Source organism: Castor canadensis, chromosome 13, assembly GCF_047511655.1.
Source record: "Castor canadensis chromosome 13, mCasCan1.hap1v2, whole genome shotgun sequence".
In the NCBI taxonomy this organism is placed as follows: Eukaryota; Metazoa; Chordata; class Mammalia; order Rodentia; family Castoridae; genus Castor; species Castor canadensis.
The window spans coordinates 53,208,428-53,229,649 of record NC_133398.1 but is presented as its reverse complement, the minus strand read 5'-3'; the positions used below and the strand labels follow the sequence as shown (position 1 = coordinate 53,229,649).

Here is a 21,222-nt window from a genome sequence, read left to right as displayed (position 1 = left end):
TGAGTACCTCCTTTCATACTGAACATTGCTTTTGTTTTTTTCTTTGTGGTGCTGGAGATTGAAAACCAGTGCCTTGCACATGCTAAGCAAGCACATTACCACTGAACTGCAATCCCAGCCCTAGATCAAGTGATTCTTGACAAGATTGGCAGTCCTAGGCTTTAAGCTACAGCTCCTCACAGGCAGCAAGAGTCCTACCAATCACAGAGACCTCCCACCAGCTGCCTTGTCTACATTTCATCACCCGCCCCCATGCCCACTCTGCACTCTGGCCTGACAGTGTGATTTGTACACAGGTGTCCAGGAGGCTGTGGTGAGCTGCCTGAACAAACAGACCCAGGAACGTGCTGGTGAGAACCTGTGCGTGACCAGCCGCCGGCCCCCACAGCTCCTGAAATCCTGTAATCTGGACCCCTGCCCAGCAAGGTAAGTGATGTTTTGCCTACCCTGCCAGCCAGAACTGGGTGCATCTCTCCATAGGCAAGACTGGAACGCTTATTGTTACCCAGTGTTTTGAAAACCAATTAGCATCAGCTCAAACTTCTAGTCAAATCCACTTAAATTTAATTGAAACCAGGGCTTTGGAATTCTAGCCCAGTCAATGGTCATACAGAGTCCAGAGGGCTCTATGCACTGAAGCGAGCTTATGGCATGGATGGTATGTACACGTGCCACACTATTGCTTTCCCCTAAAGGGAAAATAAACTGACCACAGACTTCATGGTCTCTGCCACTCTCTAGCCTGTGACCCAAGCCCTCACACCACAGTAATGAACTGACTTGTGAATGACAGGGTATAAGGAACTGAAGCATCTGGGTGGTATAATTGACCTGCTGTGAAATCTGTATGCACACAGCATGCAGATTCATTATAGCATGCTTGGGGGCGGGTATCATTCCACATGCATAAAATCAATTAGAGCATTTCAGTGTTCAGCCCTGTCTGGGTCTCATTTTTTGCCCAACCTTGAGTCTTAATCAATCCAATCACTGCTTCAGTTCATATAATTTTATGGTTTCTCAAGAAATTTGCTTTTGAGATACTTCTTTCTGAGCGGACCTCATCTATGATTCTGGTTTGGAAAGGAGAGTTTAAAGAACCAAAAGCCAGACTCAAATCTGCTGATGGGGATGATGAATGTTATAGAATAAGGTCACATCCTAGATATGAAAGGAATGCTGTTTCTGAATGATCTCTCTCCTCTTTCTGCAAAGCCTATAAGAAACAGTGTATTGCTTTCAGGCATTAACAATAGTGCTGCATGTCTTCTTTCTGAGCCAGCTAAATTCCTTTCTTTGGGACTTAGAACTTTCTCAAATCAGATGGAGAGACAATTCCACAGTGACACTTCTACTTGCCACTAGAGTAGTGTGGTATATTGATCTAAATAGTGGGCCTGGGTTTTCCCTTTCCAGTACAGAAGCAAAGATGTGGCTACTAGTGCCACATTTTCCTAGGCAACCAGAAAAGCAGTCAGCCACTTCTTGGAGCAGCACTCCACTCATAAGAACAGCAGCCAGTAGAATAGAGTCAAGGTCTAGACCAAGTAAAATTCAGATCCAGTGCAAAGAACCTACATAGACTATCCTGTCACACCTGATCCTTCACATCCATCCTAACTTCCCAGCTCTCCAGTTGGGTGAGCCTATATCTAAGTATAAGGGCAAAGGGTGAAAACTCTATCTGACCACAGGTCATATAAGAAGAAGCAGAATAGATTCAGCATGGACAGCCTGCAAGGCCCTTAGTTAGAAGATCAGGGGGCCTGCCTTCTCATCCTACCTCTGTCACCAACTAGCTGGGAACTGGCTGACCTTGAGCACGGTGACTGCTCTCTGTCTCTACATCTGCAGGATGACCTGATTGTACAAGATGTTCTGAGGTCACCATGTCCTGCTCCACTATTCAGTAGACAGAAGCATCAGATGGCCACAACTACTTCTTTGTGCTGATAATTGGTATCATTTGGGTTCCCTTGAAAAATAAGAAGAACCTTGCTAATGTTACAGTGTTGTAGCAGCATCCACATGTTATGCTGAGCAGAGGCAATACCAAGGAGTCAATACTTGAGCCTACTGGCAATCTGCTAAGATCTGTGGCCACTAAACCCATTCTCTCTTGAGCAGCATAAAGAGTGTAACAAAGGCTGATATTGCCCATCCCCAAAACGCTAACTATGGGCAAATTAGAGAAGCCTAAAATCACTCTAGGACCTTTTTATTGACTCACACAAAGATCATTATTGGGCTTAACAGCACTGAATTTACTCTGGATAAACTCAGTTCTTTGATTTCCCACCAGCCAAGTATCTATTGACAGGAAAATCTCTCACAGCCAGGAATTTCTTGGGTTGACCATACACAGTTGAACATTTGTAGAATCGTACTAATTAAAACAATAAAGGGGGCCAAAGTACAGTGACCTCATATGATTCACTCTCTTCATCTTTCATCCAAGAGCCAATGTAGATTTTCAACTGAAAAGTGAGACATGTATAGCAGTGCTCTCCTGTGGAATATTTCACTCTAATGTCAGGAAAAATCTCTCCTTCCCTCTCCTGGGTATAAGATGCATACAGTAGAAGGGTAAATGTGATTGGTAGGGGCACAAGAGTGTTCTGTTTTCCCATGCATCTTCTGTCCAGTTGGGAGTCATTACATCTTTAGTTCACAGGTCTTGTTCTGCATGGATCAGTTTTCTCATCTTCTGAGGGGCCCCACCTTTCTATACACAGTCTCTTGGTCTCTTAGGTTTGTTGACATCTAGGTGCTTTAAAATGGAAAAAAGAAAAACCTAGCCTATATGTGGGACATGCAGAAATGTTGCAAGTCTTGGCTTTGGTCTCTGTAAGGCACCCTGAGTTATGTCACTTTCCCAGCAGTTGTCAGGCCTACTAAACACCAATAAGAACTGACCACTTCTTGCATGTGGTCAGTTACCCAATCACACAAAACATACCAAAGACCTGACAGGGCAAGTCATATCCTTTGGGACAGCCTTTCTGAGACTAAACTTGGTTCTTCCTGACCTATTCAGTGTGAAGCACAGCTTGTATCAGAAGCACGTGTCTGAATTTCGCCAGGTTTGCAAACTACCTGGGCATCCACATTAGGAAGGCTGTGCTTTCAGGATGGAGAGAGAGAGAGAGAGAGAGAGTGTATGTGTGTGTGTGTGTGTGTGTGTGTGTGTGTGTGTGTGTGTGTGTGTGTGTGTGTAGGGGCATGTGGTGATTCTTCTATTTTTTAGGGCACATTATTAAAAAAAAGTTCTCCACTAAAGAAGACTAGATTTTAAATTCCTTCCTACCAGTTTATGTCTTGATCTACCTCTGTACATGCCTGGCATATAGAAATTGACACAGAGCAGTTGCTTATTAAATATTTATTTAACAAATATATATGAAATACTAGGGCCATATTTATAAGTAGTGATAGTTAGGCACATTGTTAATGATAGCTGAAAGACCTCAATGTTCTCTTCTCTATGCTCTTTACCGTCTCTTGCCATCTTCCAGGTGATGCTGAGAAGGCCATTATTAGAATTCTTTTGTTAAGCTTAAGGCCTTAAATACCAAGTCAAAATGCAAGTTACTTTAGGATTATAACCCTTTATGTTATCAGCCTTATAAAGCAAACTATCCCGAAAGTAAAGGTCCAAAGACAAGCTTTGAAGGAAGGGAGAGGGACAGATGGAGGTTGAGTGAATAGTAAGCATAACCCAGGAAGGAGTTTGATTGTCAGGAAGGATGGGAGATAGTGTATGGAGGACACATGTTGACCCGTTTGCAATCTTACCCAAAATTGGCCATGAGAAATTTTCAGTGTTTATGCTTGGGAGCCACCAATGAGACTGTTCCCTTGAAGCTGATAGCAAAGAAGTTATCATTGGAAGAAGAAACATTTTTTGTATAACTTCACCACTAAGTAGCTTGGGTCTAGAAGTCACATTCTTTGCCAACTCTTCAGTAGTGAATTAGATAAACTCAAGGGAAAACTAACCAAAAAGGAATTAAGACCTATCATTAGGAAAGAAGCCAGTCTCCTGTCCACAATAAAAAGTTTGCTAAGTGTTCTAATTATGAAAGTAATACATGAAGAGTCCCATTCTTTAAAACTCAAGCACAGCAAAAGTAATCAGTAAATAAAGGTGTATACTCTCCTTTCATCATCTTAATCTATGGTTCTATCCCTTCTTCTGCCCCCTAGATGTAACCACTGCTGATAGTGTGCTACAAATTTTATCTATGGATTTATATACAAAGCACTTTTGTAATAAATGTCACAGTGTACCCCCAGCACACAATAATATAATAAATAAAATTTTAAGAATTTATATACTTTTATGAACATACAGAAATATATTTTTCCCATTATAAATGAGATTTTATTGCATAAACTGTTAAGCAACTCTGTTTTTTTTCTTTTTCACTTCATAACATGCACTAAAGATCTTTTACATCCTTGGGGCCCTCAAAATAAAGGGACTGGGAGGTCTTTGATCAAAGCCTGCTCTGTCACTTTTAGCTATCTACCTTTCAAGAATCCTTTTGGATCCTCATTTTCCTCATTTTTAAAGGATTGTAGTAATCATCCAGAAAACTGCATTGTCTTCTTTAATTTTTTAGTGAGAAATGCTTGTAATTTAACAAAAAGCATGATTTAAAAAAAATTCAAAGACTTAAATTTAATTAGATTTTGTTTTTATTGAGCTAAGTCTTAATAATTAAGTTCACTAACTATCTCATTGGTTTATAATAGCAATGTCATGAGCAGCCCAAGAAAACCCAAAAAGTACTACCTTGAAAAAAAGTGTATGACTGTTATTAATTATAAGCATTGGATAGCTTGGCCAGTGTGTGTTGAAAAGATTTGGTAAATGTATGTGGAGGAGGGGAACGAAGTAAGCAATGAAAGCCAGATGGCTGAAAATGAAGGAAATTCCAGGCAATTTCTGCAGCTTTGTTCTAACATACTTTTTAAACTAAACTTTTATTTCTGTGCAACAGAGAACAGCTGAGTGGTACAGAATAGATAAACAGTTGGGGGGTGGAAAAGCTCATAATGCCAGGAACAAAACTTGATTTCTTCCCTCCTGCTCCCTCCACCCCCTACTGTAGCCTCAATTCTTTGCTCAGACCTAGGATGGTTCTTAGAACCAGCAAGAACCATAAAAAAAAAAAAAGCTTGAAAATCCCTATTTGAAAAGAGAAAGTGCAGGAAAAACATCTTAAAGGTCAGAGTCTCCTCTTTAAAAGCACACTTCAGAATGCCCATTTTATTGTACACTAACACAATCCATACATACTCACAACACATGATTTCCAGTTCCAAATTTTCTTTTATATTGGCTTAAAATGGTTAGAGCAGAAGGTGTTGCCTTTTAATACAACCATGTTTTCATTTACTTGATGGACCTTTCAAAGCTTTGCAGGTTCCCTTGTCTTTGACAAATGTTTTAAGGGTTACTGTTTCAACATGCTCTTTAAAGACTGGCTTATCTTCTGCTGTGCTCCCCAAGTTTCCATATGCTGCCTTTTAGCTCTGTTCATACTAACTTTTAAGTGCTTCAAGCAAAAGCAGACCAAAGCTCACTAGCATCTAGAGAAATTGAGTCCAGATTTGAAGGCCTTTGGAAAGTTAATGGTGTTACTACTGTTGTCTTCTTTGGCAAATCCCTTTTCTTCCACTGATGGATAGACTACAAAAGAGGAGCCTACTTCTTAACTACTGGGACTCATTGGGCCAATAGGAGCCTCTGTTGTTTCTCCACGGAAAAAGTGTTGGCCCAAGAATTACATTACCCCAGCAACATTTAGATATCAACAAGGGTAAAAGTCCCATGTATGTTTGCCTCAGGACTAAAATTGCTTAGTATGTATAAATGTAGTTGTTTCATGAATCTAGGGTAAAAATCAAAAGATTGGATCTACTTTACCAACATGTCACATGAAAGTATATATGATTCATTTTAAAAAGATGAAAACATAGATTTGGGGGACATCCATTCAGTTAAGGTCTAAGAGGGATGCTTTCCTGATTGCTTAACATCTGTATAATTGGACATCCACTTAGACCACAAAATTCTACCTAGACTCTGAAAAGTCTGTATACAGACCATTGACTGAAGTTAACCTTCTGCACAGAATTAAAGCAGAGTATTTTTACATTTTGATTCAGTAAAAAAATATAATGAACATATTCATGTCCAAAAATCTGCTTGTATTTGGTACTTAGAATGACTAGAAGACAAAACCCCATCCTAAAGGAGTGATCAGTTAATGGGAAAAGATTTCAAAAAGTAATTGCTGTGAATAAGACAAGCACAGGATTCTGTGGGAGTGTGAGGCTCAGATGTGACTTCTGCAGGAAATAATATCTACCCTGAATGGTAAGACATAAGTAGAAATCATACAGGTGAAGAAAAGAGAAGACAGGTGCTTCAGGCTGAAGAAAAGCATAAGCACAAAGGAAAGAACTAGAGGTAGGAGCCAGTGGTAAAGAATGGGCAGGGACAAGACCGAGGGCTGCCCATAGTGCTAAGTTAGGTTGCTTAGACTTTATTTCCTATAGGTAATTGATAGCCAATGAAAGACATTAAAGTGGAGTATAGAAAAATCCAGATTTGCTTGGAGAAAGATGACCCTGGCTGACCATCCAAGACAGCTAAAGTGATGATAACAGCAAGCTTGTATTATCTTATAGGCATCAACACTGTTTTTCATATATAGAATCACAAGTAGTATATACTGTGTGATCTGAACCACTGACAAAAGCAAAGACCTCTTATACAAGGGATGTTTGCTCCTTCCACTAGCCCAGTATGTGTTGACTCAGCCAGTCCACCTGTCACAACGATAGAGCCCCAGATAAGGATATCATAATGGAAGTTATGAGCAGTATAGATGTCTGGTTCCTGAGGGCTCCCAGCTCTAATGTTATATGAGTCTTTGAAGATTAGGATTATTATATACAGAATTAAGCCTTTTCAAGAAAGAAAGAAAAGGCAAATTCTATTAGAAAAAAAATACCTTGAGTTAAATTTAAGACACAAAAATCTCTATTCATCATAAAACAGAACCGACTTTACCTACAAACTAAAGAACCATGAGAAGTCTAGAAGGAACAAGATTTAAGATTCCCTAAGAAACATTTAGGTGAAAATATTTGGGATTTAAGGATGGTTAAACATTGAAAAAAGTTTAATACCTTAACGGCATTTGTGTGAGAGGGGGTATGAAATATTCTGCGTCCCTCTACTTAGAATTTCATGATGCCCTTCAACGTAACCAGAGTTTCTATTTGTTCAGTCTACATTGAACAAATATTTATGCTTTCTTTGTGTCAGTCATGTGCTAAAGATGCAGTAATGAACAAAACCCACTTGTTCTCTGAAGCAGGGAAATGCAGAGTTGGGGGGGTGGTCTAGGCTTTGTATTTTTGGCATGACCATTATTTGGCTTGTTTGAGTCTTATTTTGTTTTGTTTTGGTTTTGGTGCTGGAAATTCAACCGAGGGCCTCCAGCATACTAAACACACTCTTACCATTGAGCTATATCCCCAACCCCATTTAAAAACCTTGGGTGTCTTATATGTTGCCCTACTCAAAATGGCTACTAAATAGCCTCCTGCATCCTTCAGTACATAAGAACTGATGTATCTGTACCAGTCATTTCTGCCACTGTTCACGAGCACCCTGGGATTAGAAGTACCACTAGAATAGAAGTACCACTACCAGACAGCTTTTTCCTATGGATGTGGTGAGTTCACATTGGAGTTCAAAAACTTTCTAGCTTTCTAGTCATGGTGCCACACATCTGTAGCCCCAATATTCAGGAGGTGGAGGCAAGAGGATCATAAGTTCGAGGCCATCCTGAACTACATAAAGAAATTTTGTCTCAAAAAAACCAAATTTTTCAACTTGCAAATCAACCATCAGAACTAGAGCGTAGTCTCCCAAAGTAAACCTTTTCTACATTTAATTTTTTTTTTTGCCTTTCCCTATAAGTTAGTATTTCTAAAGTCCTGAAGTTACAATTTAAGGGCAAGCAAGGATTTGGCCAACAATTTGAAGTGATTATTGTTGCCTAAGTGTACAAGATGCCTTCTTTGGAAGTTAACCAGAGGACATCATGCACAATTCAAGATGAAGAGCTTTTCTATTGACCTTAGGGTTAGAAACATCTATGTTATGTTCCTTAAACTAGGAAAGCAGCTGAAAAGAGAGTTGAAAAGGAGATAAAGAAAAATCAATATTTAAGAACATAGAAATGAGTCAGTAAAAGAAATAAGCTCTGATTTGTTCCCAATAATCTGAGAATACAGGTCATAAAGAGTGCATTTTCTGAAAATATTGCTGTCATGGCACCAGCCCTTGGTCAGGCAGTTCTGAAGTTATCTGCCACAGTTGCTAAGAGGTCTATCACAAAGTAGAGCCCAGCTACCACTTCTTGTCCTATGGAGTCTGTATTCTTCCTTCATTCCTGTCTTTGGCATCACCTCTTTTTCTTCATTATTTTGTTTAATTTTCCTCACCTGGGGCTGCAGTGGATTTTGGTGTTTCTATCGATATCACAGGAAATCTAAGGAAAAAGTGTCATTGGATTAGCACAGCTCCCAAGCACAAGCACACTAGATGATCATTGCTTTGAATTTTACTTGGGTAATTATTGTCATTGAGACCTAGCCAAACACAGACTCAGGCCACCAGCTGCGTGGTACAACAGCAGAAGGTTGCACATTCTCTGTAACTTATGCTATTCATGTTGTACCCTGAGTAAATGCACATAGTCACCTTATGTGATTCAAGGAGACAAGAAGTGTCCTCTCCCAGGTTGCCTAGAACTTGACTCTTAGTCCCCTGTCAGTGATATTGTTAAACACCAAAGCAATCATTTGCTTTGCATGACGCACCTGCCCCTGGGAAAAGTGACTCATTGTCATCTCAGCATATTTTTATTTTTCTTAATCAGACAGCATTTTTCCTAATAGGAATCTTCATGACAGTTGAAAATGGGGGAACTTCAGGAGGCTAAGAACCAAGAGGAGACTTGGCAATGCCAAAGCAAAATTTTCCCCACCAGGAAGAAGAAGATTGCTTGACATAGGGGGAAAATAATGGGGCTTTGAGGTTAGACAGATGTTATTTTCTTTGTGGTCTTTAACCTTTGTAGTCTTTGTGACTATTTTAACCTCTATTATACTCAATTATGCTTATCTGCAAAACAAAGATAATTATCCCAACCACAGAGGGGATTTGTAATGATGATCACCTATGTAGAGCACTCAGCTGGTTCCTGACTCATTTAGTAGACACTCAGCAAAATAGGGATCTTCCAGCCCTCTTATTGCCCTGTGCAGGAAACCTAATGATATGAAACCTTAATATTTATTTTATATTTATTGTAGTTTGTTTCAAAGTTTTCTCTCTCTTCCTCCTCACCACTCCTTCTCCTCCTTCTCTCTTCTCTCTTCCTCCTCCTTTCCTTCTTCTTCCTCTCTATTTCTCTCTGTCTGTCTCTTTCCCTCTCACTCACTCTCTTTCACTCGTTCACTCACTCACTCAAAATCCTCCTGCCTCAGCCTCTAAAGTGCTGCTAGGACTGTAGGTACATGCCACCATGCCTGATGTTCCTAATTTCCTTAACTAGCTAATGTGAGAGCAAAGTAAAGGGCAGCTCTGGATAGAATGGAGCTTCAAGTCAACCTTCTGCTTGAAAGATTTGGATTAGGCAGTTCAGGAAGCAGGGAAGCTGTCTTTATGGGGTCTACCAAGCCTGCAGAAGATAGGACTTGTAGGACTTGTTGTGATATTGATGTTATCACCTCATCCAATAATGTGTGTTTTAAAGTACTCTAATGAGATGATGAAATGGGGGCAAAGGAGATAGAGTCCAAATATTCCTTTAAAAGGTAATATCCTATGTGACGTGACTGAAGGATGTAAGGCCCTTGGGCAAAGGGAATGAAAACCTGAAATTGAGCAGCTGTGTCTTGATGGCCGGAAAAGCCTGTGATAAGTCAGGAAGACATCAGACAATTATATAAATTATGTTATTCCAAGCTAGTTGTCTCCCAAAATCCTTGTGGGAAGGAAGAGGGAAGGAGGAAGGAAAAAGGAACAAAGAGAAGAAAGAAGAAGGAAAGACAAACTCCTAGTACAAATAAAGTGCAGGCCATCTTGCCCCCATTAGACCTGTTAAGCTTCACAGTCCATCTTTGGGCAAGGTATGTTCTCCCTAATAGCTTACATTATTTGGAGATTTCACTCGCAAGGCATGGTAGCCATCATTTGTTGTTTAATCTTCCCCATAATTTTATGAGGATGGTCCTATCTCTATCCTTATTTTACAGCTAAACAAGCTAAGTCATTAGAGATGTGTAACTAGCCCAGTGGCAGGTCCAGTGTTGGCACAAGCAGTTACTAAGAGCTTAAGAGTCAGTCCTTCCCTTTATCAATAATAATTATAGATTCATTCATCACTCCATCTGTCACCTATTCTGTTCCAGGCACTAGCTCTACACACACAAATTACAGTGAAAAGAACCAATCTTAGTCTCCTAGAAGCTTATAACCTAGTCACAAGTCAATTGTGTCTTCTTTCTTCATATCCATTAGAGAACCTTCTTCTCATACTTTCAGTTACCAAGAGCAGCACTCAGCTCTTGATGAAAATTAACACTTAAGGAACAGAGTCAAAAGTTTATTACAGCAGACTGAAGGTGTGGTTCAAGCAGTTACAGAGCCTCTTTTGCAAGCACAAAGCCCTGAGTTCAAACCCCAGTTAGTCTCAAGGGCTGGAGGTATGGCTCAAGTGATAGAGCACCTGCCTAGCAAGCATGAGGCTCTGAGTTCAAACTCCAGTACTGCAAAAAAAAAAAAAAAATCCCAAACTCCAGTCCCACCAAAAATTTATTTATTTACTTACTTACTTATTTCTTTATTTATTAGAGCAACACTTCTCAGGGCAAAGCCAAACACCAGGAAATGAAGCATTCTAAAGCAGGAATAGGACAGACCTACATGAATACCTTAAAACCCAACACTGAGTCATTAGCAAAGAACTCATTTCCAAAAGAAACACTTCTTATGAAGAAATACTAACACATCCAGAGAGATGCAGCCTGGGCTAATGAATCTGGAAGACACTGAGGTTGCTGTCTTGGAGGTTTGCTCTGCCGTTGGTCTACTTTATGCTTAATTGATGGTTCAATCAAGTTACAAATTACCAGTGCCACCTCTCACCCCTTCCCATTGTTCTTTCCCCAGCACAAATTGTGGGTCCCCGCCTCCTTTTCTGTGCCATTCTCTTTTCTGACTTTTCTAGTACCTCTTCCCTTTCTTCCCCCTGTGGCTTATTCTTAATCACCTTGCTTCCTTACTATCTAAATTCCTAGCTGATCCTTCTTTACTTTTTGAACAGAGTACAATATCCCCATTTTCTTCAAACACCCCCATGTCATTCATTCAGTTCAGTTCAACTAAGAATTAGGAAAACAAAACTCCCTAAGCTAATTCACAAAGCAAAGGTGTAAGTGACCATCCTCAGCTCTTTATTCCAGTCTTGAGAGCATAGACCTGAGACTTGCACAAATTATGTTTAAAATCCAGTTCATATAATTAACTGGCTATTTAACTTGATACAGGTTGTGTAACTTTTCCAAGCTTCAGTTTCTTCCTCTCTAACCCTTGAGGGGTTTGTTGTGAGGATATTACATCAAGTGCTTTGCATGGTACCTAACACATACTAAGTACTCTGTAAAGAGAACTGGTATTGGGTTTGAGGGTAGGTTTTTTTTTTTTTTTTTTTTTGGTGGGTCTAAAGTTTGAACTCGGCTTCATGCTTGCAAAGCAGGTGCTTTACCACTTTAGCCATACCTCCAGTCCATTTTGCTCCGGCTATTTCAGAGTTGGGGGTCTTGAGAACTATTTGTCTAGCCTGACCTCAAACAATCCATCTCCCAAGTATTACAGCCATGAACCACCAGTGCCCAGTCCAGCTGGATATGGGAATGGGTATGGGTATATATATATTTTTTTTATGTATTTTCACCTGGTTGGAGAACATGGGCGATTTTTGTGCACTTTAGAAAATTGGGGTTCCCAAGAATGCCTGTCTCCTGACCATCTCCCCTTTATCTATAGCCCTTGGGAGAATAGTAGTTTTCTGTAGATAAGGGAAAGTCCAGCTCAGGTAAGTAAACAGTTATTAATACTTGCTGTGCTGTAGCCTCTGGACAAGGAACAAGTCTAGGACTAACAGCTTATTGAGAGACTGCTATGCAAAGAGGTCATTATAGTGCAAGGCTAATAGTCGTATTACAGAATGAACCAGTATCTTACAGGAAGTTTATAGGAAGTCATCTAATTCAGATCAGGGAAGGTGACCACCTAGCTTAGTCTCTTCTTACAGATGTTGAAGTTTTTTTTAAAAAAAAATTTCTAGCCAAGCATGCTATTAATATACTTCTTAGACTTTCTTCCAGATAGTCCTCCAAGTACAGATTTTTCAAAAGCCTTCAAGGTAGTTTTGTGCCCTTTCTTCTGTTCCCTTTTAACCTCTCACATAAGCCTCACAGCACTTGATTATTCTAAGTAAGAGTCTCTGTGGTTAGGCTCAATGACTGTTACATGTCTGTAACCATGTAATATAATAACAATTACGCCAACTGGTAAAAAAAAAATAGATTAAACTAACTTACTGCAAATTTCACTGAACTTCTGTCCCTGTGAAGCACACTGGAGCTTGAAGCCCCCTACCATGTGTCTGTAACTTCCATGCACTCTCCAAAATACTGTGTTGCCTTAGACACAGTTGCCTTAGACAACTGTAATGGCTCAAAAGATACAAGAGAGAGACCTAAAAGATAAAGCAAAGTGTTTTTGTTGCATCTTCAGGCAATGGTGGAAAACTATGCAAGATAGAGGGCTGTTTGGTTCATGCAATCCCAGTACCTTCACATTTTCCTCAGATGTAAACTCCAGGATCATGAGTTCTTAGATTAGAGTTAGGCAAAGGTCTCAGATTTCTGTGAAACTTTGTGTTATGTAAATACAAGATGCTGAATTACTATGTCTCTTCTTATTTGTTCCTTGAAGGCATCCCTTCATCCCTTGCCACATGAGATATTTCAGTAGGCTTGTTTTCAGGGCCCCACTATCTGATCAGTCTTCCAAGTGCTTGCTTTTGGGCAGGTGTCATCTGAAGAGTTGCTTAAAGCAGAGAGAAGACAGTGTTACAGATAAATGTGTTTAGGAATTGACACTCAAGTTGCTGTGAAGTTTATTATTATTTGTTGTTGTTGTTTTGTTGTTGTGCTGGGTGGGGGTACATTGTAGCATTTACAGAGGTTCTTACAATGTATCAAATACATCATACCTGATTTCCCCCCCCTCCACTTCTCTCCCTGTTGTGACTTTAAAGAGTAAAGTATCAGGAAATTTATGCATTGGTCTTTGTAAAACCCTACATGGTTGTTCCTTTATTAGCTGCAGAAGTATATATAGAAGCACTCTGTAGATCATTCCAGAATATGCCCAGGATGCTCCTTGAGAAACTGAAAAAATTTTTAATCACAGAAAATGAAGCTTGTGTAATAGATGCACTTACCAGGGAAACTCTCTGGAATTTAAAAAATAATCTATGGACAACAGACCCCGTCCCCTCACCATCTATCACAGTTTTCCTGTTTCAGTGGCTTCCTTCCATGAGCAAGCCAGCAAAATCAGAGAAGGCTTGCACAATTTTAAGCTTCATCAAGCTATGGAAAAATCACAGAAGGAAACTGTTATAAGCAACGTATTTATGGATGTAAAATCCACCACAACGAGACAGATACCATTTATCAATGCTCTTTTTGTAAGAAAAGTGCTGCCAGAATTCTATATGGGAGAGACGCTGGTAGGGAGCCAGATCATCACAAGATGCCCCACCATCGACTTCAGCTTTGCAGCTTTCTGGAATAGTAGGCCATTTGTTTGCAATTGAGGAAGAGACAGTAAGTTGACAGTTTGGGGGCCAGGAAAGCTTCCATTTCTCTTTTCTCTTTGTTACCTGCTAGACATTTCCACAGGCTCGCAGGCACATCCTGGGCACACCTAGAAACACTTCATGTGAAAATGGGCACTGTCATACACTTTAATATAGTGATACTTGAGGACACAGCTAACCCATGGTGGAGTGAAATGAAACCACATGTGAGCTGAATTGACCCTGCCTTTGGATAGAAAAGAATAAATGCTGTTTTCTATCTCACCGTCTTTTCCAGGAGGGTAGATCTGAGAACAAGGTTGGCAAAAGGTAGACTACTTTTTACCACTCATGATCTTGCTGCAGCTGTGTATTACACACATGGGAAAAGTGTTTCAATGGGTTGTATTCCTGTCTCTTGACATAAAAGCTGTACGTTGAAGTCTGATGTATGTGGTGATGATACCTTGCTACAGTTGTTTTTGTCCTCAAACGTGTACAATTTCCTTTCCATTGGTTCTCAGTGACAGGTAAACTCTCAGTGAAAGCCCACCACCAACATTTGTGCTAGTTCTATAACTGCTTGTTTGCCATCTAACACATTTTGGGAGCCCCAAATCATATTCTATATATAGAACAGTATCTACAATGGATGGATTTCCTGAATATTAAATGTGTTCAATTTTCCAGAGAGCACTATAACTACCTGAAAAGACAATTTAAAATATGGGCTTTCACTCCACAGCCTATGTCCCATGTGCCAGACCCTATGCCCTATGCCAGGTAATATGGATGGGTCAAGTCACTTCACCAGTGAGTCCATAATCCTCAAGTAGCATTAGGAATCCATATTTGTTTTGGACCAGAGTTTTGCCAGTCAGTATCTAGATTATGGCTTCATTAACTTCTGGCGATTGGGGGATCATAGTCACATGAAGAACATGGTGGGCATGTAATTCTCATCACTTCCCAGTAGGCTGTGTCACCACTATTAGTAATATAAATACTAAAAGATTATAGAGCTTCATTCTTCAAACCCTAAGAAGCCAAAAGGCAGCAAGAAGTTTGGCTGATAAACTTGAGTCTAAAATCTAAAATTTTGACAAATGAGTCTCCCTCGGTGCTGGGAGTTATAGAGTATCATAATGCTATTTGGTTCAGCTCCCATTTTATCTGTGACAAAAGAGAAGCCAAAGGTATTAAGTGATTTGCCCAAGTAGACATTGGCTTGCAAGGCTCAAACAAAAAGCCTGAAAATGTTTCCCAACTTTGAGCTCAGTGTTTACCATTAACAGGAAGAGCCAAAGAGCTGCTATATTGAATCAGAATGTAGCTTCCAGAGCCAGACTTTCTGAACTCAAGTCCTGGCTCTGCCACTTATTAAGGACTGTGTCCTTGAGAAAGTCAATTAAACTCTTTCTGTCTTCATTTCTTATCCACAAGAATTAAATAGTACCCTACATCATGTGGGTTTTGTACAGATTAATGAATTAGTATGTGTAAGGTACATATATGAGTACCTGCTTCTAGTTACTAAAGATCTCCTAAGAGGCTGACAGAATAGGGGGATCCAGATTGTCACAGATAGACATTATATATGTCAGTAAGAGAAGACAGATTTTCTTACCCCACTTCTTCAAAATGTTTTTAATCCTTTCTCTTTACCTTCGTCTTTAACATCATGAAAGCGAAGTTACTGTAATGGGTACGTATACCATCCAATGGTTACAGTTACCACAAGCACAAATCTTTTGTTTTCCACAGACATTCATATCCATCATTATGGAAATTGTTCCTCAGTATTGAAGTGTGAAGAGTAGAGGATGAAGGGTCAAATGGGAGTTGAAAGAGGGAAAGAAAAAATGACTGTAATCATAGTTTTAAGATTTTTCTACTAATTTAGTATTAATAAAGAGTGAAGAATGGGAATTTAATTGACTCCTGTGTAGCAGGGGTAAAACTCTCAGTTTTTACAAGCTGTATGGATTCTACTGTTACTCAGAAATCAGTTGTTGGATCACCCCACTGGCTGAATTTTCTGAGCTAGAAAAGTAGATGATGTGCTTTGAGGATAATGAGGGCAACTGGGAAATTCTCTGTGGCCTGGGGAATGTTGGGCTGCATGAATTCCACCTGTTCATTACTGTATGTGGGAAGCAAGTAAAATTAAATAGAAGAATAGTGACTTTAACTGGAGTATAGCAATAGCAGTAATTCTAAGAACACACAAAAAAGAAACCCCAAAGACCCTTTTTCTATTCTCTCTTATGCATAAGAAATAATTTAACAACAGTGACAACACTAATGATGGCAGCTGCCAGGAGGCATTTTGCTAGCAGGGAAGAACACAGGTCAGAATTCTGGAAGGAGACCACCTAAAGGTCAGCTCCTGGATCCTTACTATGTGATCTTGGTCAGTTTATGTCAAGTGCCCCATATGTAAAGTGGCATGATAATAGTGCCCACATCTTATGGTTGCCATGAAGGTTAAGTGAGTTTGTACATGGGCACTTCTTATCCCAGTACCTAATACATAGAAGGTGCCCAGTAATACTAGAAGCTATTATGACATCTGTATTATAGATAAACAAGTTGACATTCAAGGAGGATAATTTACCCAAGATTATAATATGTACATGGAAGGAGATTCTAACCCTGGCATTTTGCAGTCCAAATTTCTGGTCCAGTGTGGTTTCTTAGATGTCATGTTCATAGTAAACATGACTGACGGTTTAAGACAATTTATCAGTCCTATCAAGTCCAAGTGTGTTTAAAAATAGTACTCCAGGGATAACAATCCTAGCAAACAAATGAGCATCAGGATAATCAAAAACAAATGAGGGATTTAATAAGCCAATATAAATCCCTCAATTTTTAGCCTGACAATAATCCCTTAACCTCGCCCTGAGATAACCAAACATCAAAGAGTAAAACACATTCTCCTTAAAGAGAGCTTTGAACCTAACATGAAAAATAGTTTTAGATCATGTTTGTGTGGCAAAATGCAGAAACACTTGTGAAAGTGAAAGCCCTCACCCTCATTCCCTAAGTAAAGGAACTTGAGTTCTAGAAAGAGCACGGGCTGCATCCTGTGGGTGGGACACCTGTGGGAATAGAGGCATTCTAGTCTGTAGAGAAGTTTGTGTGTGTGTCTGTCTCTGTGTATGTGTGTATCTTTGTTGAACATCTGTGTGTGTTTGTGTGTCTATGATTCTGTGTGCACGTGTGTCTAACATCTGTGTATGGGTGTGTGCATTTGTGTCCCAGCACTGATGGAATTAATTACCCCCTGCATCAATAGCTGGCTGCTTCCTCTTCTGTCTCCTCACATATAGAACTCCCGAGACAGAGAGAGGAAATGTCTCCAAGGAAAACAGCTCTATCTTTTTCTTTCCTCTGCAAGCCAGGCTTGAATTGGAATTTTAGTTTGACCAAGCCAAGAGGGTGGAGGGCCTTCTTGCACCATGTAACCCTGTGCCATAGTCCTGTTGGAATTGTCACTAAAAGCTAACAACTCTTGTGACAGACAGGAAAGGAGCATGCTGGCCATATCCACCCTCAGCTGACTAGGTGTATTCCCTTCAATATTGTCCCAGGGGCTGTAGGTTTGGAGTACAGTGATCTTAAGTCATCTTTGTCATTAGGGGTTTGGCTGCCCAGAGTGTCTCTGCTTTCCAGTCTCCCTTTCATACCCACAAATACATCAATAAAAACAGAGATGAGTAAGAACCAGAGTTTTCCAAGAACTTACGATACTAGGCTTTCTGCTCAATATTCTTTCCAGCTCTGAACATGTAAATAAAAAAATTTAATTCCCCAAGTGTATTTCTTACACCTTCTTTTACCAAGAATACTTGTCTTTACCTCTGTCTTTGCCTGGTTGCCTCCTAATCCCCCTTCAAGACTCAGTCCAGGTATCACTGTCTCCAGAAAGCCTTCCAGGTCTCTACCTCTTCCATCTTCCAGTCTATATTTTTGTGCCTCCCTAACGCCTCTTATTTATCAGTCTTATAGTCTGGACTGGAAGCCCCAAGGAAATAGGGTTTATATCTGTTTCATTTACTACTCTGTTCCATCATATAGAGACTAGCACACAAAAAGTATAACACTAGTGGATTGAAAAACTAAGTAAATAGCACTTGTTACAGTGTCTCATAGTTGCCTCTGAAAGCCCTTAAGAAAAGAATATTTTTGGAATGTCTGTCCCAATCACTAAAACTTGTGCAAGTGCACATATGTGGATGGCTAAATAGGTGGGGGAAGAGAATAAAATATGATGGGAGAAATGAAGAGGCAGGATCTTATAAAAATAATAGAATCAAGTCTGTGGATCCTGGCCTAAAGGGTTGGGATTCTCAAGCAGTCCTTTTTTAGAGAAAACTCAATAAGTGTGTAGCAATTTTCTGTTTGCAATATAAATGGGCAGATTAAAAACCACTCATGAGAACTAACTCAAGGGAGTATATTCATTTGCTAATCTACCATAGCAAAGCATAAAAATCTGGGTGGTGTAATGACAGAAATTTACTCTAAGGCTAGAAGTGTGATGCCAATGTGTGGAAGGGCCATGCTTCCCCTGAGACCTGCAGGGAAGGGTGCTGATTGCCTTTTCCTGCTTCTGGTGCTTAGCCAGCGATCTCTGGCATTTGTTGGCTTGTAGACTCATCTCTCTAATCCTCCTTTGTGTGGCCATCTTCCTTCTGTGAGTGTCTATGTCAGTGTCCAAGTTTACCCTTTCCATAAGGACATACACCATTCATGTTGGATTAAGTAAGATCCATTCTAGTGATCTCATTTTAAATTGATTATCTCTGTAAAGACCCAACTTCTAAAGAAGATCACATTCTGATATACTAGGAGCTAGTACTTTAACACATTTTTAGGAACACAATTCAATTCATAACAAGGAGAGATAAAACTTAGATTGATATGGTTTTGGAGGACTACCACCTGCAAATCAGTATATAGGTAGAAACATTTATGTCCTGATTTGATGGATATCAAATTTTCTCCTTAACCATAAAACATTGATCCCAAATTATAAAAGCCTTATAGTATACTTGGTGATCACTAGAGAAAAACATTTAAGCAAGTAGAATTGCCCAGGAGAAGATGCTCTGGCACTTGACATAGAACAGCTACATTACAAGTGTTATAGAACATAAATAATGGTCAAGTGACAGCAATGAGATGCGTTGGGATGGTGAGGTACATCTTCCCAGAGACAAAGCACTTGAAGCAGACCTTCAGGTAGGAGGAATAGGGAGAACCTTTGGGGCAGGAAATGTTAGAAGCAAATCCACAGATGTAAAAAAAAGAAAATGGCATATTAGGAAGCCAACTAGTGACTGAGCCCAGCAGAAGCTCACTCTATTTGAGGGAAGTACTTCTAAAAAAGGAAAAGGGTTCCTTTAATGGAAGACCTTCATTGTGAGGATGCTAGTCAATTAAGGTAAAACAGAGAAAAAGTGAAATAAAATGGAAAAAAACAATAGATAGCACTACGTTTATGATCCAACAAATCTGTTATATAATTTGACCATAAGGAGAACAACCCTACCTAGAATTCTACCCAAGCCAACTAAAAGTCAAACTCCTAAGGATAAAGAAATATTTTCAGTTCATCTACCCTACTAATCTGTTTCTCAGGAAACTCAGATCTGAATTATAACAGCCAACAGGAATTCTTTCTTGCAATTTTAATTGGCATATAATAATTATACTTATTTGTGGGGTACAATATATATTTCAACACATGTGTACAATGTACACTGATCAGATCAGAATAATTGACATATACATCACCTCAAACATTAATCATTTCTTTGCGTTGGGAACTTGCAAAGTCCTCTTTACTAGGTATTTTGAAATACCCAATTCATTGTTGTCACTAGTTATCCTACTGTGCTACAGAACATTAGAACTTATTTCTTCTATCCACCTACAATCCTCTATCCATTAGCTATCCTTTCTCTATTCCTCTCTCCTCCACACCCTCCCAGCCTCTGGTAACCACTATTTTACTTTCTATTTCCATGAGAGCAACTCACTGAGCTTCTGCATATAAGTGAGAACATGCAGTATTTGTTTTTCTGTGCCTGGCTTATTTCACTCAATATAATGACCTCCAGGTTCATCCATGTTGTTACAAATGACAGGATCTCATTCCTTTTTATGGATGAATAATAAGGAATTGTACCTCATTTTAATGTACTATCAAATATATAAATAACCTATGAAAGAATGTGATCAGAGAACAGCAGCCAAAGTTTAGAAGGTGTAATTAAGCTGTGTGGGGGTAAACTGCACATGGCTGTTTTGAGACTGTGGAGTAGCATTAGAGAAGAGCAGTGGGTGTGAGAGAAAACTGAAGACACTTTGTGTAATTGACTTTGATCTTGATACTGTTTTGCCCTTTGACATGCTCCATGAAGGAGATAGGTTTAGAGGCAAGTGTCACCCTGCTAATGAGATGGTAAATGTACACCTTATTACAAGTGTCACTTTTTGTCAAGAGCTACTCATTAATTTAAAAAATAGCAAAGAGGCTTTACAAGAATCATTTGTAAACTGGGCATAGTGACTCAAGCCTCTAATCTAGCAATTTGGGAGGCAGACAGAGATTAGGAGGATCAGAGATGGAGGCCAATCTCTGCAAACAAGTTAGTAAGACTCCATCTCAACCAATGAATGGGCATGGTGGTGCACACTTGTCATCCCAGCTATATGAAAAGCATAAATAGTAACCACAGCCCAGGCTGGCCCAGCCATAAATCAAGACCCTATCCCCAAAATAACCAAGGTAAAAACGGCTGGGGGGATGGCTCAAGTGGTAGATTGCCCCCCTACTGAGTGCAAGGCCCTGAGTTCAAACTCCAGTATTGCCAAAAAAAAAAAAGTCATTTGTAATGTGGTAACCTTAATTTGTTTAATTTTAGAAATTATTTAGGTGAGGCAAATTGGCATGGCTAAAGCACTCACATTGATGATACCAAGCTCAAAAGGATGTGAATGCCTTGCCTTCTCGGGTGTTTGGTAATCTTGGCTATAACTATTTTTATGGAGCCAAAATCTTATGCCAAGGAGGCTGACTTCCAAGAGAAGTATGGCTCTATCTCCTATTTCCTGAGCTATGTGAATTACAGTTTCATAGACAGCCCTGATCTTCCTGATACTATTTATCATATATTCTTTTGGTTAATTTTTGATCTAGCTTTTTATTCTCTAACATCCCCTTTCATCTTTTATTTTTTTC

General features: G+C 39.6%; 1 protein-coding gene across 6 annotated transcripts in view; it reads left to right on the top strand.

Moving 5' to 3' along the window:
• The window catches only part of Adamtsl1 (ADAMTS like 1), a 946,298-nt gene that overhangs the window by 790,459 nt on the left and 134,617 nt on the right, over positions 1-21,222 (top strand). For all 6 annotated transcript variants that reach the window (XM_074051743.1, XM_074051742.1, XM_074051741.1 and 3 more), the window contains one exon: positions 297-426. In XM_074051743.1, the coding sequence (XP_073907844.1) occupies positions 297-426 (130 nt within the window). The remainder of the gene's footprint in view (positions 1-296; positions 427-21,222) is intronic.